General features: G+C 35.5%; 2 protein-coding genes across 7 annotated transcripts in view; one reads left to right on the forward strand and one right to left on the reverse strand.

Annotated features, from left to right (window-relative positions):
- Window positions 1–10882, reverse strand: part of si:ch211-272n13.3 (ankyrin repeat domain-containing protein 26) — a 186311-nt gene extending 175429 nt beyond the window's left edge. For 4 of the 6 annotated variants that reach the window (XM_051935913.1, XM_051935908.1, XM_051935917.1 and 1 more), the window contains exons 1-3: window positions 10692–10881; window positions 9574–9901; window positions 6176–6290 (exon numbers count right to left, since the gene is read on the reverse strand). In XM_051935913.1, coding sequence (XP_051791873.1) covers window positions 6176–6290; window positions 9574–9776 — 318 coding nt within the window. In that variant the 5' untranslated portion in view covers window positions 9777–9901; window positions 10692–10881. Of the gene's footprint in view, window positions 1–6175; window positions 6291–9573; window positions 9902–10691 lie in introns of all 6 variants that reach the window. The other 2 variants (XM_051935904.1, XM_028814639.2) reach the window with 2 other exon arrangements.
- Window positions 10883–18978: 8096 nt separating this feature from the next.
- On the forward strand, window positions 18979–21129 carry atp6v1f (ATPase H+ transporting V1 subunit F). The gene is made up of 2 exons (XM_028814644.2): window positions 18979–19261; window positions 20601–21129. The coding sequence occupies exons 1-2, from the start codon at window positions 19104–19106 to the stop codon at window positions 20800–20802; spliced, it is 360 nt and encodes a 119-aa protein (XP_028670477.1). The 5' UTR covers window positions 18979–19103; the 3' UTR covers window positions 20803–21129.
- Window positions 21130–25639: the final 4510 nt, after the last annotated feature.

Below are 25639 nucleotides of genomic sequence, written 5' to 3' on the forward strand. Positions count from 1 at the left end.
ACTGAATGGAAATTTTTGTGTTTCTGTAGACAGCAGGATGTTTATCTTTAAAACATGCAAAATTTAATGAAAGCCTATATTTGAATAGTATGCAAGCAAAGAAAATGTAGTAATTACCAAGGTTAATTCTTGTCCTGGACTGGCTTGCTGATGTACCAAAATCTTTCTACTAATAAACACATGTCTAATCACTTAAGAGTGATACAACAGAAGGATAAAAAACAAATTCTGATTCTACAGGTACTTAAAATATTAAATATATCAGAATTGCCACCCATTTTCTCTATGTTAAGTGTCATTACTCAAATAATATTTCCTGATTGTAGAAATGTAAGTGTAATATCTCACTAACAAATGTCATTTACCTAACAGATTGACTTTTGAGACAAACATGAGTTGCAAAATTATTGTAAAGGCAGCTTTAAAGCACTGATATAAATTAAAAGTACCCGACTAATTTCAATATTTATTGATATATATGTTACACTGATTCATGATATGTGTATTTTGACTGCATTGGTAAATTGTGTTCATTTTTCCATTACTGAAATCAGAAGGTCATTTAATATAAAATGCATAAGTTAAAATAGTCTATGATGCTCATATACTACACCCTTCTTTCTAAGGCATACATTGAATTAATCCCTACTCCCAACCTATATCATTGCCACATAAGGGGGAACCGCATTAATCCAAACCTTATTAAGGAAAAGCAAGGTCATTAGCAAGAGAAAGTTGGTTAGTAAAAGACACACATATTCATCTTGCTAAATATGGGGGATGACTCATCTCAAACCACCCAGCAGACAAAGTTTATGCTAGCCAAACGAGGACACAGTGTTTAAAAGCCAGAAGCTGCAGCCAAGGTGAAGAAGGAAAAGAACTCCTGAACAAGGAAAGGAAATCATGCTGAAAATTCACTACTGTAGAAAGCTGACCAGGAAAGCCTACACCAAACCATAAATACAATTACTTTGATTCCAAGAACTATTAAATGTAACTTAACAGTTTAGGATAAACCTAATCCTCTTTAATAAAACTCCTGTGTGCGTCCAGTGTCCGTGTGTGTGTCTTCTGGTGAAGTGCACATGCGCGGGGCATGGTGCAATGCTTTCAAAGCAGATGCTTCAAAGGCTGCCTGACGCGTCACACAAGACGGGTTGGGGGGGAATTGGGGGGGGACCTAGAAAATATCGCGCAGCAGATCCAATCGGATTATGGTAAATGAGGTAAGACCTAAAACATAAAACACGAAAAATCCAATCGGGTACTGAGACACGGAGACCAGCTTCCCCATTGTTGTGCAAGTGTTCACTCTGAGGATGTCAGATTTGCGATTAAGAAGCTTGGCCCAGTAAAGTGTAAAGTGTCAGTCGTTGAAGGGGTTTTCCTAAATATACGAATTTTCAAGATATTACAATACGATGACTTTTAAAAGTGGATTTATTTTCGAGCACATTACATCAGTTGCAGGTGAGAATCTGCTGATTGCCCACTGTTGTGACAGAAAATTAAAACGCATATTACGGACAGCAAAGCCAGTATTACTGTCAGAGAAAATTAAATGCATTTTACGGAAAAAATTTAATGAAGTAAAAGGTCGCTTGCCATTTAATACAGACTGTTCCTACTAATGTTTATGGACTACTGTTCTAGCGCCCGTTATTGTAACGGGCTTAATGTCTAGTTTATTTATATTATGGTACTGGTATCACTAAAAAGTAATAACCTTTGTGAAGAATAGGTCTTTAGCTGTTGCAAATTTCTTAACTTATCCAGTTAGATGGCATATTCTCACACAAACTGTGCACACACAGAAAAGCTGGGCAGCTTGCTTACAGTAACTTCAGTGTAGACTAGCTGTGAGTAAATGCACACCACAGTGTAGAGCCTAGAAACTTAATAACCAGCTTAAAAAAAAGTATGTATCCATCTTGACTCCATAAATTAAAAATATCAGAATTCATAAGTTATATGCCTTTTTCTATAGGAGAGAAAACTAAGGTATTGTAATTTTATGTTTTGTGTTGTTATTGTCCTTCCTCTGTATATACAGGGTGGGCCAAAAAGAAGTACCACATTTCAAAAATGTATTCTACAAAAACACTACAAGATAAAATAAATTTCATTACGACACAAGCAAGGGTATACAAATAGATTTTTTTCTAATGTGTTTTAAAAATTATGTCTTCAAGGTAATGGCCATCATTAGCGATACACTCTTTGAGACGATTTCTGAATGCCTGCATAATTCATTTGGCCATTTCAAGGGGAATAGCAGCGATTTTGTGGCGAATAGCATCCTTGAGGGCTTCAAGGTTTTGAGGTAAGTGTGTGTATACCTTCAACTCGAGATAGCCCCACAAGAAGAAATCGAACAGAGCAAGATCAGGTCAAAGTGAAGGCCACCTAACATTGCCGCACAGGGAAATCAGATTCCCTGGAAAAATCTCCCACAAAACTTGCATGGATCTTTGCGCCGTATGAGCTATTGCTCCATCCTGTTGAAACCAGGCATTCACCACATCCATTTCTTCCAGTTGGGGCCGCAAAAAGTTCTCTAGCATTACAATATAACGTTCTGAATTGACAGTGACCATTGCTCCCCCCTCCTCAAAAAAAGTAAGGGCCTACAATGCCAAATTCTTCAACGGAGCACCAAAATGTAACATGGTCACTGTGCAGGGGTCCCTGATGAAGTTCATGAGGGTTGGTATCAGCCCAAAAGCGAAAGTTTTGCTTATTTACACAACCATTCAAATGGAAACGTGCCTCGTCGCTGCACATGATGATAGCATCTGGATGAACGGTTTGCAGAATGTTCTCTCAGCAAGTTCCTGCATTACCATCATTTTGTTTGGATGGAAATTAAGGTCCTCATACAAAATCCTACTCAAAGACGTGTTGGAAATGCCTAAGGCAGAAACATGTTTGCACACTGAACATCTAAGAGACTGCAAAATTGATGCCCTTACAGCTTGGATGATTTCAAGCATTTGTACAGTCCGAGGATGGTCTGGAGATTTTTTGCTCAAATTGTACCCGTCTGTCTAAATTTAGCCACCCACTAAAGAATTGTTTTCCGATTTGAGACATCACTGTTAGGAGGAATGCTGAAGTGCATTTGGAAGGCACGTTGCCGACTGAAAACTACAAGGGATCGCCTATCAAGGGACACCCACCCAAACTATTCGGCTGCCTCTACCTCGCACAATGACCTTGAGAAAGGTGGTATTTCATTTTGGCTAACCCTGTATCTATACACATTTATATCTTCTGTTCGCCTTATGTTATGAATAAATTGTATTATTTGGTTAATTGCAGCAAGCAGTTCTGGGTTATTTGCTACAAAGTAGTCTATCTCCATATCTGGACCACAAAAACTGAAAGTTACTTAATGTAGACTTTCACCAATTTATGACCCTTATTCTTAGATTATATAGATTTCTTCATATTTCTGGCAAACAGAGCTCTTCGGGTGGGTAGAAATTATAACCTTCAAAACAAATAAATATGGCATCACTGAATCTTACTAATTTAAACTGAATGTCATAAATTAGTCAATTCTTATTCTCACACAAAACACAGCTACATTAAACCTGTTGCCTATCTAGTTAAGAAAAAAAGAACACTTTTTCTGTCTTCAAACATGATGGATGACACTGCTATACGTTTTTCAATATGTTTTTGGAATTGTGTAAAAGAGGGAAAAAAAAGAAAAAAAAACACACACACACACACACACAGTTCCACAATATTCCATTTAACTTGGCGCTATAAAGTACTTTCTACAAAGATAATTTTTTGCACTAAATTGATATTTGAGTCTGTTTTATTTACTTACTAGGATATTGTGGATTTTATTTCAAGAAAATTGAGCTCAAGTCCTTGGACAGTCAAAACACTTATTGAATTTTTACTAGTTAGTATGCTTTTCCTCCTACACCCGAGAATAAATTATATATATACACACACACACACACACACACACACACACTAGGGGGCTTTGCCCCCTGCTCGCTTTGCTCGCCAACCCCCGTATTTGGTTTTCCGGATACACACTTTTAAGATTGTTTTTTCCTTGAATTGTTGCTATTTCATTAGTTTCACTTTTATTTCAGAAATTCTGTAAAAACAATATTTGTAATCTTGCGAGTCCCAATATGCTGAATCTTTTTAATGAGGTCAGGATAAGTTTCTCTGTTTGGAATTTCAGCATAGACAAAACGATCTACATCATCAGCATTTAATTTTTTTTTTTTTTTTTTACAAAGTAACAAAGTAAGTAGAGTTCTGCATTGGACTCCTGTCTGTAAAGTTGTGCTATTTTCCTCTCACAATTCCAAAAGTACATGGAGTTACCAAGGTGATACCCCAGCTTTTGTCAAGGTTTTTGTACAAGGGCTAGACAGAACATTTTTGACTCCTGGGGTAAATTTAGGTTTTTAAATAAGTAGACAGATAAATATATACATTAACAAAGTAACCAATAAATGCATGTGCAGTAAACTCCATTTTTGAAATTCTCAAGATTCTTTATTTGTCACATGCATAGTTATACAGGACAACATGCAGTGAAATGCATCCTGATCCGCTTATCAAAAACTGTGCAAAGTTAGAAGAATATCAGATTAACAAAAAGTCATAGATTGAAAGATAACAGTATAGTAGAACATAATAAATAAGTAAAATTATGTGAATAAAGTAGAATTAATTGTTAAGGTGCAATAGTGTAGTAATTATTGTGCAAAACCAAAGTTAGACTGGTGCATAGTTAAATGAGGCAGTTTGCTTGTTTGCGCTACTGCGATCTTTACTTTTTTATATTTTGTAATTTTCCTACTTTCATATCCTTTAACTTTCTCCACATGTGTATAGCGCCAACGTTGGTTTTTTTTTGAGCCTTTCTAATTTCCCTGGTTTCATAGTCTCTAACCTGCTCTGCATGTGTTTAGCGCCAACGTTTGTAAACATCTCTATGAAGTTCTACTTTGTCATTTTACTCACTGTCATTTAATTAAGAGCCGGATTGGACATGCTTTTTTTTCCCCAATTCCACTTGTTCCGGGCTGATAATTACTTTCCTTATTTTCTGAATTTGCACCTCGATTATTCTTTTTTGCTCTTTTTTCTGTCCAACGCATTTGAGTCTCTTTTCTCAGCGCTTTTCTTTCTTCTTCGTTTAATCGTCAACGTTTCATTTCTACCCTATTCATTTCGTTTCTACCGTATTGACCTTATACACTTTATATGCACTGAGTGCCCTGGAGCTGTGTGTGCTGCATGACTGCCTTTACACTACTGATTTGTTTTTTTTGATATTGCTTGTAAGTAGGGTGTGTCTTGCAAGACTCTCGTTCTATGTTCCCGTGAGACGCACCGTGGCAGGTCTCTTTCGTCTAGCGGGTCTTTAAATTATCTTCGGAGAAAGATCACGTATCGTAGACTATCAGGACAGGGGACAGGATTTCTTTTTATAATAGATAGATATATAATATATATATATATAATATTATATACACACACACACACACACACACACGCACACAGACACACACACACACACACACACAGACAGACACACACACTTGGCTTAGACTGAAGTCTGTGCCCAGACTAATACTCCTCATTGATATGGGTTCATGTTCCACTATGCTTCTCTTTCTAAATTTTAGAAACACTTTGGATTGATTAGCTTGAACAAACCAAGTTCCCCACCATTAAATTATCATATGGGCTTTTGTACCATTTTAGTAGTTGTTCAGAGGTTGATTGGTAAATGACTGATGGATATAGTCTCAGCATATGATCTGCACGTTGTCAGAAGACACAGGAAGAAAGATGAGAAATGGGGATGAACCTGTCCCAAAACTAATCTCTCTCAGATTTTTTTGGCATTAATTAATTTTGAAAGAATTAGCAACTCTAACTACTGTTAGAATGCCAGAAATCACAACTGGATGGAAACATTCTTGACTACAAAATAAAAAGGTGCAATGAATGTTTTAATTGTTTGACAAACATTATTCTAATACTCTTATATTTGTACTGTTAAGTGAGCTTTTAGCAAAATCTGTAGTTTGGCAGGACATATCATGAACATATACTGTAAATTGTCTAAAAGTTCAAGTAGAATAAACCAAAAATATTAGTAATAGTTCCAATTAACCCATACCTTCATTAATGGTGTTCGATTATCATTATCACATAGGTTAAGCTTTGCCTTGTTATCCAACAAGAAACGGACAACTTCAGCATGTCCTTGAGCACATGCAAGATGTAACGGAGTTCTAAAAGAACAAAAAAAAAAAAAAAACATTTTACTGCTTATAAAATTGAAAATACAACAATCAGAAAATAAAGCACTAGAGCTTTTATTTCGCTTGTTATAATATACAGAGACTTGGAAGAAACTGTAAACTCCTCTACCACAGTGCCTAATCCTACAATCAAACCTAGGACTCTGGAGTTTTGAGGTGGCTGTGCCAAGCACTGTACCACGTTACCATCTCCAAGATAATTCTGCATATTTTGTCTGAAGCATTCAGTCAATTACATTGAATTCTGACTGATCCACACAGCAATAATTACTCATTCAACAATATCACTTAATTGTTAAATAAATTTGACAAACATGTTAATATAGTCAGCAATTCTTTTCCCTCCAGCAACTATAATATTTTTGATTTAGAGTTCATCTTTAGACAAAATTTTAGTTTTAAACACATTCTGGTCATACTATTTGCATTAAATTCTATCTAAACAAATATGTTAAAAGTCAATTTTCTTTCATTCAATGAATATTAAAAAACAAACAGTAGTAAAATAAAAATCTACCGCTCTGAAATGTGCATATTTTTATAAAGCTTAAACAATATACATTACGCAGCTATGTAATATTAACAAAATACATTCTTTAGTTAGATAATAACTCATAAAAAGGCACAAAACGTATCTGCAGATGCACCAAGTTATTCATTAAATTCAATAACATAGTAACAGCAAAACGTAATACAGATAAAAAGATGTATTTGTTAAACATTTTTGACCGTTAGTTTTTTTAATCATATTTATTTTGATCCACGTTTTAGAATGAAATGTAATGGCCAAGTTGTCTTAATAAAAAAGAAAAGCATCATTCTGCTTGTTAAGCATCCTTACAAAAAGGTTCAAGTAACACAACAATTTCAATGACTTATAAATGTATATTTTGTTTCTGTATGGTATCTTCATACATACCTTGGTCATCAGTAACAGTATTAAAAAAATACAATTACATTTACAGAATCAAAAGTTACTGCAGTGCTACTATATCTTGATACTGTTATGGTAATGTAATGTCCGGTATGCATTTTTAAATGCTTCACATTGACCTATTTGAAAATCCATTACTCTAATCATTCCTAAGATCTGTATAGCTTACCTTCTACTAAGTGCTGCTATGGACAGCCAGAATTAAGTGACTTGCTTAAAAACAGACAAATGTGCCAGTGGTAAGAGACTGCTTTAGCTTTACATATATGTTTGAATATTGATCATGATCAAAAAGCATTTTCCATGATTATTCTAGAGCATATGAACTGCAAAATATGCACAATCAGTGATGATTATAATTCACCTGCTATATCCAAATTACCAGTTAAAGGATAAAAGAAATAATCAGTTACAAGAAATGAATCTTAAAAACTTAAAGGATGTCATGTATGCTTCCTAGAAAACTGCACATAGTAATATAATCTGTTAAATATGTTGATTTAAAAGATCTCCTGACATTAAAATGCATAACACAGCATTTTCAGTTAGACATTACTGTTTCCAGGGACGTCATGCCCCGATAGTTCAATAATGTTTGTCAGTGCAATCTATATTGCTAACCTATTATTCTGTAACACAAAAATATTATTCTGTAAAACAAAAATATCAGTCTTCAAAATAAATGCACTGCGCATGATTTACTCAATTAATAAAATCTGAATTGTGATTTTTTACTTTGCTCTGTATCTGAACTGTGATGTGTTCTGTGCTCTGTACCTCTAAACTGAAACAAAGCACGTGTAGAAGACCAAATGAAAAATGAAGAAATTTAATATGTCTGGATTTAAATACCTCAGATATTATCAGCCCACCCCCCTATTGTGTAAAGAATGTTGAGTCTGTTTTAGTTGCCGAGAAACCTGTGCAAATAGCATCAACAGTCTTTTAAAAATGAAAACAAAGGCAAATGTAAAAATTAAGCAATACTTTGAGCCCAGATTTATGATGAATTACTAGACAAGTTACCTTAAACTTGTGAATTCTTCCCTTCATTAAATTTAAATCCACAAAGATCAAAACATATTAATGTTGTTAAGAGAGTATTGTGATATTAAGAAAATGTCTGCAAGTTGCACAAATATGTAATTTGTTGAGGAAATTATAAAAATAAAAATTCTCTGGCTGCATTGTGTATAATACACAGAAATATTTTGTATAAAGAAATATGTAAATAATAACCAAATTAAATGTATATTAATTCACAGTGAATCAAATACTTCCATAGTTTGTGGAGTTCATCTCAAGTATGCATGTGAAGTTTTGAGTGATGGCTAACTAATCCAAAGACTTGATTATGCATTTTAAAAATTAATGTAATATTATTTTAAAATTGATGCAGGATACATTGGGCTTTAGCTTTTTTGAATGGTGAGGTGAAATATACTTTACTACTTCTGGTTACAGAAAAAAATCCTTAGTCTTGTGACATTAATTTAGATTCCACATGTAAGAAATGCATGCAAGTTACATTATTCTTTTTAAAAAAGAAGTTTTAACACTACTAAAATAGTCAAATAAATTTACTTCAGTATCAAACAAGTTTGCATAAAATTATTGTATGGTATTGTCAAATAAACTACAGAGCCTACATCTTTTATTAATTTATGACAGTATTCTATATTGACTATCAAAATATAATCAAAATATAATTAAACTAGTGATTACTAAATTTATTATTCTGTTAACATAAGTAATAAAAATGTGGTGTGAAAGGAATACAGCTATACAAATGCTCTATCAATTTATGAACTAGCAATAAAGAGAATTCAGACCAAATATGGTTATCAAGTTTCATCTTAAATGGTTGATACCTAATGAGTTAATGAAGCCAATCAGTAGTAAAAAGCATCCTTAAAGAAGAAAGGAATAATTTCAGTACAGCTCCATGAGTTAAAATAATATCCAGTGAATACTTGAATAAATATCAGTCAATGTAAAAATGACATTTTGCACAATGAGTTTTCAGTTTCACCTTGTATGGAAAAGTGAATACTGAGGATTCAGGATTTGTGTCTGACGTACTGTAAATATGAAATTAAAACAAGTTATTATGGAACTATTCTATAGTCTAAAAGTACAGTCTTTACTTGCCACACTACAATAAAACTTACTAGCCTGCTCAAATTTCCTATGATGCAAATGTGAAGACTACAAATCGTTAATGAATTAATAAAATGAAAACAAGATAAATTAATAAAATTCAAATGCAGGTTATTGCATACAGTACACGGGGTGAAATTATACCTTAAGGCTTCTTACCGGTTTTCTTTATCCAGCTGATTGATGTCATTTTTCTTTATCAGCTGTTTCAACTTTGCCAGATCTCCTGCAACGGCTGCTTTGTGCAGTTTTCCCAAATCTTTTTCCTTCAGATCGTAACCCACTGAGAAAACACTGCCAGAATCTGAAGCATTAGAAGATGGACCTTTCTTTTTCTTCACAAAGCCAAATATTTTTTTCATGGTGATCTGCTAAAGCCCGAGTTGCACACGAGAAGCATGCCTTGACAGCGTCTGGCCGAAAAGTCTGTCTCTTGCTCTCACTCCGCACAATCAATCCGGGTCTTTGCAAATTGTCTTAGTTGTTCCTAGACCAAAAATAAAACCAAATCCGATAAGACTAATAAAGCCAGATGCACAAGGGCAGTAAGGTTATTTTCTACCTCTAATCAGGGAGAGAAAAAAAACGTACATAAGCACCTAACCTTATCATCATAACTCTAATTTTTTTTCTAAGAGACACATCGTACTACATGGCACTGTAGGCACTACACGTGCAAGAGATGCAGGCGGACCTGCTTCATAGTTGCTCTTGATCAATACTTTATGATGCTGGACAAATTTACGCGTGAGCTCCCGGCTCAATTTTCAGAGTATGTAACCCAGGCAACCGAGCCTCCAGCTGCAAACAATGAGTATCAGTGCGCACAAAGACCAATCTCTGTAACCAGTTCGTGCTTTGCCATTGTAGTTCACCACCCAACGAACATCGGGTTATGCAGTAAATACACACTTTTTTACTATTATTTAAAATTAGTCTTCCAACTATAAACTTTACAAATTGCAATGATGATTTCAGTAAATGAAAATAAATTATGAAAAGTTAAAGTGTCGACTTGAATGCATAATACTGGACACTTAACGTGTATACTTGACTTAATTAAAATGAATAGCTCACTTTTAGATAATAGCAAAATAGCATTTAAGGACAGTGCACAAGGCATGCGAAATCTGCAACCTCGGAAAAATAAAACCATATTTTACATGGCCAACCGAAAAAAAACACCCCATTACATTTCAAAAGCCGGCTCTTACAGTGCACAGCATATTAAGCGTTTGCATCCACTTTCAAAGTGCGATTGCAAAAGAAACGCTTACCTTGAACTATCGACCAGGTGTCATTTCTGAAGGACCTGGGTATTTTGGGTAGCGGCCAAACTTCCCAAAAACATCAAGCATCGTATATTTCTGGCTGTAATGCCACAACCAAGCTCATCTAAACAATTTCCCCATCTTTCATTTTGCAGCTTTACTTGAGCGTGACCAATCCACATACGATTCGAGGAAATTCTGCAAGCATGTTTGCTTTGATTGGCGTTTTCGCTGGCCATTCAGAGGACAAGGAACGGGCGTAGCGTATTCGGTCTAGCTAATGAGCTTGTTAAACGAGGGATAGGCGGAGTCCGTAGTCAAGGTTAGGTGAGTAAACACAGTAGCATCCGTTAGCCAAAGAAGTGACTAATGGAGAATCAACAGGTATTTTTCGGGATGAATTTGCAAAAGTAGCTCAGTCACTAGGGACGTGAGCCTTATTGCCAACTCGACGAACTGCCCTCGGCGATAGTATGTGTTACCGGGGACGCGCACACCACACTTCTTCAAACCGTAAACGCCCACGAGACTGTGCCAAGAGAATAAGGAAATTCTTGAAGGTTTACGTCGTTTAGTGGTTTAACCACCTAGTAAATGCGATACCTTTTGGAGACGAAAGTAAAATATGAAACTGAAAAGAGATGGTTCAATATATTGTAATATTTATATTATTCATGTTATATAAGTTTGCAAAAAGCTTGTATGGTTCTCTGTGAACTGATGTTTTTTGTCTCATTCTTTGGTTTATTCCCAAACCGTGTATACTGTAATGCCTTTGGAAATGACAACACACTGAACAGGGTGGGAGGGGCCACGTGTAAATTTAATATTTTGTTAAGTTTTTACCTCCCTGGCATTTGCATGTACTGTATTTCCAGTATAGTTGTTGGTTTTGTGAATTTCTAATTAAGCCATATAGCTCTAAGAAATCAGTTTTGAATCCTTGACTGGTTATTCTCACCTAAGAAATTTCTTTCTACTTTTTGCTTTTGGGTTTTTCACCCGTGCGTAGTTGTAAACTTAGAATTGTCGTGTGTGCTGTGGTCTAGATCTCCATGCAGATATGGATCCTACCATGTGCCCTATACTACAAACACAGGCTCTTCCTAACTGCACTCCTACAGTTTGATTCAACCAAATCAGTGTATGCATGGCTGATAGCACAAAAAATACATTAAAAGGGGATAAACCCTAAATACATGCACTCACATATTTAGATTCTTTGATAATTGCACTGTTATGATAGTATGTGAGGGATGTTCTTGAAACTAAATATTTTTGGTTTATATGCAACTCCGTGTACTTCGCACATAACTTGGCCCAGTTATCAATGTTAACCACAATAGCCATTGTTTAATTCTTTGAGTGACAAATATATACATTGTAATACTGCGTTCATAATTATCCATATATACTTACATATCTATGTATAAATGACAGACATAGGAAACTTATAGTTTATAAATTGTAACAAGTGACAATTGGTACAGTGTATTTGGTAAGCTGAAACTCTGTCACTAGAGGTAGTGTATACAAGTGCGCAAAGGGAATGTGGAACTCCCTCAAGAATTACTCTGGATAGCAGAGTGTGATTGTAAGGTTGTTTACTCTCTAATTTTAAATCCTAAATTGCATTTTAAATGAAGGAGAGGGGTCTTTAAATATGTGGGGAAGACATGTGCATGTTTAATTTATGCTTATGTTATTTACCTTAATATGTTATGGGCATTGCATTTTAAAGTTAGTATTGTGTTTTAACCAGGCACAAATGTGAAAAAAAAGTTATCAGCAGCTAATAATTTATTTGCACCAGAACAAATGATTTAATCAGCTGAGTTCCATACGTAGAATTGCATACATTAGATAAAAATTATACAGTTGTAGTGTTTTGGAGTTGTACTTAATAAGGAAGTTTCTATTTAAATAAAGAATTTGTTTTTACAGTTTATGTATGTGTCTTTTTATGTAAAGGCAGTCTTAATTTGAAGATGTTCAAATCCTCACAGTTGCATTTTTGTCAATGGAAGAATATATTAAATGAAATTATATCCTTCTGTTTTCTTATCCCATAAAATCTGTTAGAAATTATAACATATTAAAAAATTTATAAATTAGCTTTTACACTATATAATATAAATAACTACAAACTATTTGCAGGTCTGTTTTTTACTTTAGTTCCACTGAAACTGTTCACATTTTCCATTGTCATTTAGTGAGTCAGAAGGGTTCAACAACTGCTTTTGTGTCTACTGCCTCATGAAAACTCCCATCCTTCCAGTTACTGGAACTATTTATTCCTTTACAAGGTTTCTGGATCCTAGATTCTGTTCCAGCAGAATTAGACTCAAGGCAGGAATCGGCCCTGAAAAAGACAAGCACTCCAACCCTGTGAAGAATACTAATTGATCACAGCACTCTCTGACTCACACATACACACACACTTAGTCACAATAGGACTAGAAACCAGAGTAGCTACAGAAAACCAAAAATGATGCAAGAAAAAAAACACCCACTAGCCTGGAATTAAAATCCAAGACCAAGGAGCTGTGAGAAAGTACCACTCTGCACGCCAATACTATGCACCACACTCCATAAATGATACCGACCTTGGTTTTGTGCTGCTTTGCTGTTGCATTCTGCTGTCTGGATATCAAATAAATTTCTTCCTGTAAATTGTATTAACTTAGTTGTACAGTTGGTGTGATTACTGTGCTGTTTAAATCTGCTCCTTTGAGTATATGATGCTTTATGTAATGTATCAGCAACTGAAAATGTAATGTCTTTGTGATAATGTTTTTTGTTGAAATGTGTTGTATAAAGTCTAATATTTGTCAAAAGATAGTCTGAAGAATTTTATGACGTTTCTGTTTATGTAAATGAAAAATTTCTTTAAATGTTTCTATAAGTGGTCCCATTGTTAATGCATCAACTGTAAAAACAAAATTTAAATTGCTAATACACTATTCATTACTTAATCTTTATATAAACCACAAAAGTGCAGTGTGTTTTACAAACAGAAGAATATATAATGATAAACATTATTGGATGCAAATAATTTTATTAACAAACTTTTAAAAATGAACTGATCTACCTGAACAATCTGTTTCTGACCTAATTAGCCTGTCAGTTCCAAAGCATAATATTATAAAATAAAATATATTTTTTAAAATTGTAATGAAACTGCTTCATATCTGAATCTTTATGTAAAAACTAATTTCTTAATTTGTTATAACTGACAGCATCATGTTTGTGATATTTTTTACAATTCTTTTTCATCTTTCATTGTCATCTTTCATTTGCAGAAGTGTGCTTTTTTTGGATTTTGTTTGCTTGATTTTTAATAGATGTGAATGATTGCCCGATGGTTAGTTCCATTAGACATGGTTTAAATCTGGCTGCATTTACTATGAATTTTTTGCATGTACAGTAGGTGTTCTTTAGGTACCCCAGTTTTTCTGCCATATATGTATTAGTCACACACAAGCGCTTGGGAAGCAGTCGATGGGCTTGACTAAAGCTGTGGTAGACTCAGCCCTAAGAGACTGTTCTGTTGCACTACAACCTTCCTTTGTGTTAAGTATACGGGGTTGTTCTTGCAATACAGTATACACCTTTGGCCACCCTTGCTTAAAATGTCTGTTACTGTGAATAATTAAGTGAGCAGAAGATGATCACTAAAAGGTATACAGTTAAAGATGACACATTTTTTTAACATTTTAAGCAAGATTGCTGTTTTATTTTCACCATTCACAGGTACAAAATACCAAAAAATTTAGAAGAGCCAGAAGCAAAAGATTGGGCACCCGACATGGTTAGTATTTAGTAACACCACCTTTGGCAAGTATCACAGCTTGTAAATGCCTTTTGAAGCAAGCTAAGAGTCTTTAATTTGTTAGTTGGGAGTATTTTTGCCCATTTGTCCTTGCAAATGCTTCTAATTCTGCAAGATTCCTGGGCTGCCTTGCAATGCACTGCTCTTTTGAGATCTATCTACACATTTTCAAAGGTATTTAGGTCCGGGAACTGTGAGGGCCATGGAAAAACCATCAACCTTCACCGCTTGAGGTATTCCATTGTAGATTTTGAGGTGTGTTTCGGATCATTATCTTGTTGTAGGACCATCCTCTTTTGAACTTCAACTTTTTTTGTCAGATGGTGTGATGTTTGCTTCCAGAATTTGCTGGTATTTATTTGAATCCATTTTTCCCTCTACCAATGACATGTTCACTGTAATACTGCCTGCAACACAACCCTTTTGCATGATCAATCCAACTTCATCCTAAATAGTTGTAGAGGCATTCTTTTCCAAAATTTCAGATCCCCTTTTTGTCCAAACATACCTTTGCATACTGTGGCAAAAAAAGTTATATTTTGACTTCATCAGTCCACAGGACTTGTTTCCAGAATGCATTAGACTTGTTTAGATGTTCATTTGCAAACTTCAGGTGCTGAATTTTGAGGCTAGGATGCAGCAAAGGTTTTATTCTGCAGACTCCACTATGAAAGTAATTTTTGTTCAAGTGTTGCTGCACAGTAGAACAGTGCAATATCTCTCCAGAGTCTGCTAAATCTTCTTCTAACTGCAATTATGGACTAAGGAAACAGCTAACTGAAAACGCTTTGCAATCTTCTTGTAGCCTTCTCCTGCTTTGTGAGCATCAATTATTTTATTTTTTAGAGTGTTAGGCAGATGTTTAGAGGAGCCCATGACTGTTGATTGTTGGGACAAGGTTTGAGAAGTCAGAGACTTTATACACCTTTACAATCTGCATCACTTGTGGTTTTGATGACTGTAAACAAGCCATAGTCCTAAAGAGCAAATGAAGATCTGAGACCTCAAATACCTTGGGGTGCCCAAACATTTGCCTGGTGCACGTTTCCTTTTTTAACTACAATTTTACAAAACAAAAACAATACACTAATCTTAAATAAATGTGTCATCTTTAACTTTATGCCTTTTGGAGATCAGTTAATCTTCTGCTGACTTAACTATTCACAGTAACAGACATTTTAAGCAAGGGTGCCCAAACATTTGCATTTATATAAATGTATACTGTGTGTGTATATATATATATATATATATAATCTGTTATAATAAAAAATCCTGGGACGAGACGTGACTTTTTCAGAGAGATACTTTCATATCCTGCAAAACTAGACTTTGTGCCAAGAGAGTTAATCACGCCCAGGGCCAAAAATAAAAGACAAAGAGTAGAAGACAAAGTAGAATGTCGTAAAGAATTCAAAAACATTGGCACGATACACATGCAGAGCAGGTTAGAGATAATGAAAGTAATAAAATGCGAAAGTCTCACAAAAATGATAGTAAAGATCGCATTAGCGCAAACAAACGGAAATTATTACTCGGTGAAATAACGGAACAGTGAAAAGAAATCGAATATATTGTTTGGAATTAACCTTTAAGTTGGAGACTTTAGATCGTCTAATTCGTGTTGCCATCAGGGAAAAGTAGTGTTTCTTCCCAATGAGGAGGCATATCTGTGAGAATTAAAAGATTTGTTGTTTGGTGAAAGTAAAATCCATATACGCAAAGTGGCTGACGTGTAGCGCAGGCCGGGGGAGGGGGTTAGGCAAGCGAAGGAAGCAGGGGGCAAAGCCCCTTAGTGTGTGTATATATATATATACTGTATGTGTGTATATATATATATATATATGTGTGTGTGTGTGTGTGTGTGTATATATATATATATATATATATATATATATATATATAGTGTGTTTATATTGCCAAAAGTATTGGAACACCCCCCCAAATCATTGAATTCAGATGTTGCAATCACTTCCATGGCCACAGGTGTATAAAATCAAGCACCTAGGCATGCAGACTGCTTCTACAAACTTTTGTGAAAGAGTGGGTCACTCTCAGGAGCTCAGTGAATTCAAGTGCTATACCGTGATAGGATGCCACCTGTGCAGTAAGTCCATTAGTAAAATTTCCTTGCTACTAAATATTCCACGGTCAACTGTTAGTGGTATTATAGCAAAGTGGAAGCAATTGGGAACAACAGCAACTCAGCCACGAAGTGGTAGGCCACATAAAATCACAGAGTGGGGACATCACATGCTGAGGCACACATTGTGCAGAAGTCGCCAACTTTCTGCAGAGTCAATAGCTACAGACCTCCAAAATTCGTGTGGCCTCCAGATTAGCTCAAGAACAGTGCGTAGAGAGCTTCATGGAATGGGTTTCCATGGCCAAGCAGCTGCATGACCACAATCACTTTACATCACCAAATGCAATGCAAAGCGTAAGATGAAGTGGTGTAAAGCACGCCGCCACTGGACTATAGAGCAATTGAGATGTGTCCTCAGGAGTGACAAATCACGCTTCTCTGTCTGGCAGTCCAATGGATGAGTCTGGGATTGGTAGTTGCAAGGAGAACTGCTTGTCTGACTGCATTGTGCCAAGTGTAAAGTTTGGTGGAGGGGGGATTATGGTGTGTTTTTTTTTTTCAGCGGTTGCGCTTGGCCCCTTACTTCCAGTGAAAGGAACTCTTAATACTCCAGCATACAAAGCCATTTTGGATAATTTCATGCTTCCAACTTTGTGGGAACAGTTTGGGGATGGCCCCTTCTTGTTCTTACATGACTGCGCACCAGTGCACAAAGCAATGACTATAAAGAGATGGATGAGCAAGTTTAGTGTGGAAGAACTTGACTGGCCTGCACAGAGCCCTGACCTCAACCCGATACAACACCGTTGGGATGAATTAGAAGGGAAACTGCGAGCCAGGCCTTCTCGTCCAACATCAGTGCCTGGCCTCACAAATGCTCTCCTGGAAGAATAGTCAAAAATTCCCATAAACACAATTATTATTACATCTTGCCTAAAGAAGGGCCCTGAGTTGCCTCGAAAGCTTGCATATTGTAAACTTTTTAGCCAATAAAAGGTGTCATTTTGCTTGACTTCTCACTACATTCGTAATGACTAACATGGTACAATACCCTAGTACCATAAACACACTCCTAAACCTTGTGGAAAGGCTTTCCAGAAGAGTTGAAGCTATTAGGGTCAACTCCATATTAAACCCTATGTATTAAGAATGAGATGTCATTAAGGTTCATGTGTGTATAAAGGCAGGCGTCCCAATACTTTTGGCAATATAAATATATAAAATCCAATGTCTGTCTGTATGTCTCTCTCTCTGTCTCTTTATGTGATCGTTTTGTTTAATCCTTTTATTGAACACCTTCTGCAGAGGCTTATGTTTTAGCAATAGTGTGTATATACAGTATACTGTAATAATGACATACAATATATGTATTAATATATGATAGTGACATACAAGAGATAAATGGAATCAGACTGAAACAGTAGAACACATGAGGCTTAGTGTTTGAAAAACAACACCAAGGAAAATTACATTTAAACAAAATTAAACAAAGCAGTGGTACTGTATGTAAAATAATATCAATAAATTCCAGAAAGAGGGAGCCCAAAATTAATTGCATCAAGACTTACAGAATGCAAGATGTGTGCTTACTAGTCAAAAGGTAATGGAAGTAATTCAAGTGGAAAATGTAAAGAAAAACTGAAGAATAACAACATCTATGTAAAACTGAAACATCCCTCAAAAGTTTCTTTTCACTTTTACGGATTCTACTGAACTCTGAATCTTTAACTGTAATGTAAAAACAGATAACGGATAGCTGACAGAATACAGACCATTCATTTTAAAAGTTTAATTGATTTCAAAGAGTGCAAGATAAAGTGTACTTGTTAACAAACAAAAATAAAAATGCAGTAGCGTGCATTAATATTTTACTATTGCTTAATGCACATCATTGTTAAATAAAGGTGATGTGTCTTGTAACCAATTCTGTACTTAGTTTGGTGACATATGGCATGGGTGCAACACGTAGCTCCTGCCGTGCGTCTAATATGGCTGTCACACTTTGCTAGATAGACTTTGGGGTATTAAGGGCAGTAGTCGTCCAACTTCCTTCTTTTAGTTATGAACCAAGTTACAATAGTCTCAACTAGATCTGAAGCAATACGATTTTAAAAGCCTCACATTTGCAGTATTTATTTCTGATATCAATTAATAAAATTAGCTTTTTTATATCTTGCATATTGCAAAAAAGGAAAAAAAAAAGACATTACAGCATACGATTAATACATAAAACTAATGATTGCGCGAGTGCAAGTCACCCAGCTGTCCTTGAACAAGATGCGGTGGTCGCTGGATAGTTTCGAAAACTGATTTGCTGAAGCTTGGCCACGTGACAAGCAACAAATCTCTTCCAGAACAGTGTGATTGGGCGCATGCGTGAGGACCTCGTGACCGTCATAAGGGAAGTGACAGTGGATGAGCTTATCACAGTTGTGTGTTTCAAGTGTTGCTTAGTTCTCCCGTAGCTTGTCAGTTGTTTGTGGTTTTGTTATTATTTTTGGATATGGCAGGGCGTGGGAAGCTGATAGCGGTGATCGGTGATGAGGATACCTGTACGGGGTTTCTGCTCGGAGGGGTTGGTGAGTTGAACAAGAACCGCAAGCCAAATTTTTTGGTGGTGGAGAAGGACACAAGCATCACCGAAATAGAGGAGACTTTCAAGTGAGTGTTTCTCAGTATGAGCAAGAAAATCATTGGTTGCATACGCTGCATAATGATATTAATTCTCTTATAGTTTTATTTATTTTTGTAAATGGGAAACTTACTGAGGCATGAAGAAAACATGTTCTTCTTGTGTTTTACCACATTTTAGATTTCTGCTCAAAAATGTATATCTAAATCAGGCAAGTACAGGTGCCGTAAACCTTGAACTATATATTATTTAATAAAGCATGTTACTTTCTTGTTCTTATATGTTTTCACTTGAAAAGATGATGTGTGAAGGACAATTTAACAACAGTATAAACGCGCTTTGCGGTTTTAAGGGTATTTTTAACCTATTTTACGAGTTAAGTCCTGTATTCATTCATGTATAATACAGAATGAAAATTATTGAGTTTAGGTAAAATGCGTTAATAAACACACTTGAAAAATAAGGGTAACGTTTTAAAATACTTATTTGATCCTTTAGAATGCAGTTATTTAAAGGGCATTGATCTATATGTAATGCACTTGTTTGTGTTTGTTTAGATAAGGCTGCATTAGCTGGAAACATCGTGTCTTTTATTGTTAACAGGCTCCCCCACCATACAAATACATGCACACTCGTGCGCCAGTTGTGTAGGTTATGAAATTCATATGCTGACATTGAAACTCGCATGCTGAAAAAATCTATCTTTAAAAATGGAGTCCCCAAAAAGAACCCAAGTAAACTTGTTCTGCGTTATTGTATAAACAACATAGGTTGGGTTTCATTGTGTCCTGCACTTGTTTAAACTGGCTTTACTATAAACAAGCTCTTAAGATCTGGTTAACATCAGTTTTGTCTCGATATTTTGGCCATGTTGCTTTCTGGTGCCAGTTAATTTCTGTAACTTCTGCTTTGTTAAATTTTTTCCTTGTAGATTTCAGCCATCTTTTATTTGGGGGGGGGGGTAGTGAAATTTGGTCAAGTTCTATACCAAATTTCTTTAAACAAAAAAAAAATCAAGCATTGTTTTGATATTAAAGTGTTGTTATCTTGAGTCATTAATTGTTACGTTGTTGAAAAGCAACATAATCCAATCCAGGGTGGCAGGGAGCTGGAGTTCTTATGGGAAGCATCAGACAGACAGACAGGCAGGCAGGAAGGAGCATAGGCCTGGTCATTGTGTCACACTGTCCCAGGACACTCTCACACACAGAGTCTCTCATTAGGGCCAATTTAGGGAGATAATTTTCAAGGATTGTAAGTTAAAAAGACATGCATTGAAACTACGTTACTAATACCTGGTGTTTTTCAATAAAACTGTGTAATAACCTTGTTTTATTTCTGTTACATCATATTTTTTTGTATTTCTAGGAGCTTTTTGGCCCGTGATGACATTGGAATAATCTTGATAAACCAGTTCATTGCAGAAATGATTCGACATGCCATTGATGCTCATATGCTGTCTATCCCTGCTGTTTTGGAGATTCCGTCGAAAGAACACCCCTATGATGCCTCTAAGGACTCCATTTTGCGTAGAGCTAAGGGCATGTTCTCTGCAGAGGACTTCCGGTAAATACCTCAGAAAGAGGTTTTAAAAATAGACAGTAATGTGCTGCAGGAGATCAAAGTCACAGCAGAATACTGATATACAACAAACATGAGCTGTAAATCCAAGGTTCACTTCAAAAGGCCATTCCATATAGTGTGCATATAATGTCTGGAGTGTTCTGTGTAAAATGTTGTGTACTCATTCATTGTTCTGTTTTGTAATTATGTATTTGATTATGGTGGTTTAGATACTTATAGCTAAGAGTCCAACTAATGTCAGTATCTGCAATGTTGTTTAATTTATTTTTAAGTATCTACAACTAATTATAAACTTCATCCTGCCTTCAAAATATCATGGTTGTTGGTCATTCTTTATTTTAATTAACTTACAATTCTAATTATCTTACCTGATGATTTAATGTGAATTTCAACAAGCAACTGATTAGAAGGAAGAAGAAAAAGAAATCAAACATTGCACAAATGGTTGATCATTGTCTGCTTATGTTAAATATCATCTGCAAATGCTGTGTAATGTTTCCACTAATAGTTATGATCAGGAGTTTACAGAGGCGTAGCAGGTGCATCAAATGAAGTGTTCATTTTCCCCATTATTCCATTTTACCTAGATGTCACTTACTCTAATATACCCCCTAAATTCTGCCAACAATTTTATTTGACAAGGTAGCCAATTTAATCATTACTAATATAATAAACCTATTGTATTTCCTTTCCCAGTTTAAGATTTTGCTCTTTTATTTCTTGTACAATGTGTTTCATTAACACAGCCTACTGAGGATGAGAACACAGGTGTGAATTAATAGCTCAACATGTTATATATACTTGCATCTTTTTTTGTTACTTTCAGTTTTAAATGAAGATTATTTAAGAGCAGCACCAGGATCAAGTTTACAAAATAATGCCTTTGTAGAAAGTCTACCCTTGTTTGTTTTCTGTTATTTAATAGAAGTGTTTCTCTCCTCAGTTATTGTTACCTTTATTATTTTTAAATTTATTTAGTCAGGTATTCATCTAAAACTATCACTAAATCAATATATTTATATTCATATATATATATATATATATATATGTATATGTGTATGTATGTATGTGTGTGTATAGATAGATAGACAGACAGATAAATAGATTATACATACATAAACTAATTTTGCCCACTCCTGTATATCATTGTTCATGTGGAAAAAGACATGCAGGTTATGATTATTACAATAGATTTATTAACTCAGTAGCTTTATTGATTCACAACAATGTCAGAATGGGACATTACAATCTCGTAAGTGCTCAAATTACCTAAAAGATGTCTTGCATGCTCACAACTGTAAACCTATTTTTGCGTGTGTGTGTGTAATGTAACAATGACTGAAATACTAATGGGTGAAGGGCCTTGTTCTACATGCTGAGGTTTAAATGTGCAGAATTGAGTTCAGATTTTATTCCTTTTGCCTTAGCCACATCACTGCACCAGTCTTTAAAACTTCAATTTATTTTTTCACAAGTGCATATCTCAAAACATTACTGTACAGGGTGAGGTTATTTCATCATGTCCTGTACCTTAGCAATGCAGGCAGGAAAGGGTGAGTATTGTCTTCTGATCTGTTGAAAATTAGGATATAGACAACTTAAAAAACAGTGCCTCCTGGTTCATCTGTGGTGTAAATTTACCTTGTTTTTCTTTTGGATAATTTTTCCACATTTTCTGTTTCACTAAAAGGACAACGTGGTTGTGAAGGCTACCTAGCAACAATGAGGGCAAAGCAGAAATGAACTTTGGATGAGATGCCAGTCCATCAAAGTGCATATTCCTACCTGCACCTACACTCAATCATGCAGGACTCACTTTAGAGTTTTAGTCTGTTAGATACTCCTATGTTTGGCTATGTTGGGAAGGAAGTGTAGACCAATACAACACCATCTCTCTGGCAAGGGAAACATATCAAAAACAGTTCCATCTTAATGGTGCTGAGATTAAGAAGTGAAAGAATGCAGTTGTATCAGTTCTGTAAGTGGCACCATTGATTATCCATTAATTCATTCCCCCAAACTGTTTCTCCTGGTAAGGGTCTTGGTAGCATTTGCTGTTATGTTTGCAAAATGTTAGTCCTTTTGTGATTTGATTTCTGCAGTCAGATTGCAACTGACAGAAGCACCATTTAATTACATCAGTTTTAAATTTTAAAGCAAATACAAATTCTTAAGCTGTACCTCTTTGAAAGCTGTAATGCAAAATATCTGTTGTGCATGAGGCTGGTGAAACGATGCCAGCATTCTTCTGCTTTTTACCTAATAAGCAGGTTTCCGTTTCAAAGAAAATATATTTTTACTTTGTAATTATAACTTGTCTGACACCTAACACTTCATTCTAGTTTCTGTTTGCAGGATTGAAGAAAACCAAACAAAGCTACGCTTTTCAATAGCATATTACTAATTGGCATTGACATTTGTTTCCAAGACGATCACTTAGCAGCTGCTAAACCCTTCCTTAAAGGCTCATTTGCATGTCATGCCACAGCAGCTTTTGGCAGTCTTTTATTTTTAAGTTAAAATTGTGACTGCATCAAGAAGATATATCCATTATATATAAATCATTTGGATTTGTTAAGATTATATTCATTGACCATAGATGGTTTTAACTGTCAATGTGACAGATGTTTTGTATGCATATATAAATGTGAGGTACTCACAATGTTTAATCTTTCACTTGAATGGTCTGGGTAAATATTTAAAAACTTGTAGTTCTAATTTAACTTCCACTCTGTCCTATTTTAATTGCGCACTGTTTTCTTATAAAATAATTTTTACACTATTATTATAAGGAGGTGAATAAGGTCCTTATTATCACACGTGCAGAGTACAGTGAGATTCTTTCTTGCGTGTGCTAATCAACTTTACTACTCATTGGCATCATGATTAGAGTATTTTATCTTTCCATGTCTGTGTAATGAGTGACCAGGAGAGGGCATCGGAGTATACATTTTTTTTATCCCTCTTAGTCCAATCATATTCTTTATTTGTTGTCTTGACAGTCTTTTCCCATAGAGACAGAAAAGTTGTACAATTGTTATATTAATTTAGAAAATTATTTTATGTTTTATCATTATTTTTTCTTCAAACTTTCTACTAATGAATGCATGAAAAAAATTATGCTTGGTGATCTAGCTAGACTTGTTTTGTGGACTAAAGGATCTGGACTGAGTTCAAGACACTGAGAATTCTACTACTGCTGATCACAACCAATGTGTATAGCCAACAGTTTGGGAAAATATAATAAAAACATCAATACTGTATATCTTAGTCAGTTCTGATAACTTAGTATATCATGCCACATCTGTTAATAAATGAACGTTCAGCATTGTTGTTGTTGTGGCTATTAAAGCAGCAAATGAAAATAAACAGGGTACATGCAGATATCCAGACCAGTGGAGACCGGTATAATGCTGTTGAGCGACAAAAAATTTGGCATTGCTTTTTCATGACTTTGGAAACCTGGGTTCAGTTATCGACACAGGCACTGTCAGTGTTTAGTTGCACCTTGTCTTTCCCCCTTATTCTAATGACATGATACTTAATTGATGACTAAACCAGGCTGCTGTAACTGAATGATATTTAGTGTGGCTTGTGCAGGATAGTACATATTTTTTTGTGTATTTCCCTTTGGATTAGGGTTCTGGAGGTTAGGCTTAAAGTGAAGTAAATTATTCATATTTTGTTTTAAGAAACAGTAATACAATTATTTGATAAGCACAAGCACCACTTAAATATAACAGGACAGAGTATTAGACATATATAAGCAAAAGGACTCTGTGTGTGGGTGTGTGTGTGTGTGTGTGTGTGTGTGTATGGAGCAGTCCGCTCTACTCGTGATCAACATCAGGCACTAGATGACGCATGTATGCACTTTTAAATTTTTTCGGTGCTTGCATGCGCCTCACTTCTCATTCAACCCAAGCTGACATCCACCGTGTGTGTGTGTGTATGGAGCAGTCCGTTCTACTCGTGATCAACATCAGGCACTAGATAACGCATGTATGCACTTTTACATTTTTTCGGTGCTTGCATGCACCTCACTTCTCATTCAACCCAAGCTGACAAACTCCGCTTTGTGGTACACGCACGCTGTACATTCACACAACGAGCTACCATACGTTTAACAGTTTGTGCCACAGCTGCACTTGACTACACGTCATTCTCAGACAAGATATGACCTGTCTCTGGCTCACTTAGTTGACGCCTCTGCAGGTTCACCAATATAGTAAAACTGCTAGGGAGTCTTCAGGTTATTTTTTGTCCCAAAGACAACATGCAGCTAGTAAAAACATAAATGTGATAAGCAAAAATAAAAAAAACTTTCAGCTGTTTTAAGTTTTTTTTGTAGGTGTTCTGTTTTTCCTGATGATCAGAGAAGTTTAGTCCAAACTGCCTCTAAAAGCAACATCAACACAAAAAACTGTGTCATGAGCTTCATGAAATGGGTCTCCATGACTGAGCAGCTGCACATAAGCCTAAGATCACTGTGTACAATGCTAAGCATTAGCTTAAGTGGTGTAAAGATTGCCACCACTGGACGCTGGAGCAGTGGAAATGCTTCTAGTGTGATGAATCATGGTTTACTATCTGGCGATCTGATGGATGAATGCGAGTTTGGCAGATGCCAGGAGAATGTTACTTTCCGGACAGCATAAAAGCCTGCTGTCAAGTTTGGTGGAGGAGAGATAATGGTCTGGGGATATTTTTCAGGGTTTGGACTTAGTACAGTTAATGATACAGCACACAAATACCTTTTAGACATTTATGTGCTTTCAAATTTATGGCAACAGTTTGAGGAAGCCCTTTTACTATTACAGCAT

The sequence above is a fragment of the Erpetoichthys calabaricus genome, chromosome 1 (genome assembly GCF_900747795.2).
Source record: "Erpetoichthys calabaricus chromosome 1, fErpCal1.3, whole genome shotgun sequence".
NCBI lineage: Eukaryota > Metazoa > Chordata > Cladistia > Polypteriformes > Polypteridae > Erpetoichthys > Erpetoichthys calabaricus.

Bases quoted from the DNA above. Each gene is read 5' to 3' on its own strand.
- atp6v1f (XM_028814644.2), top strand. From the start codon at position 19,104: ATGGCAGGGCGTGGGAAGCTGATAGCGGTGATCGGTGATGAGGATACC. The intron at 19,262-20,600 runs GTGAGTGTTTCT...TTGTATTTCTAG, and splicing joins GAAATAGAGGAGACTTTCAA to GAGCTTTTTGGCCCGTGATG.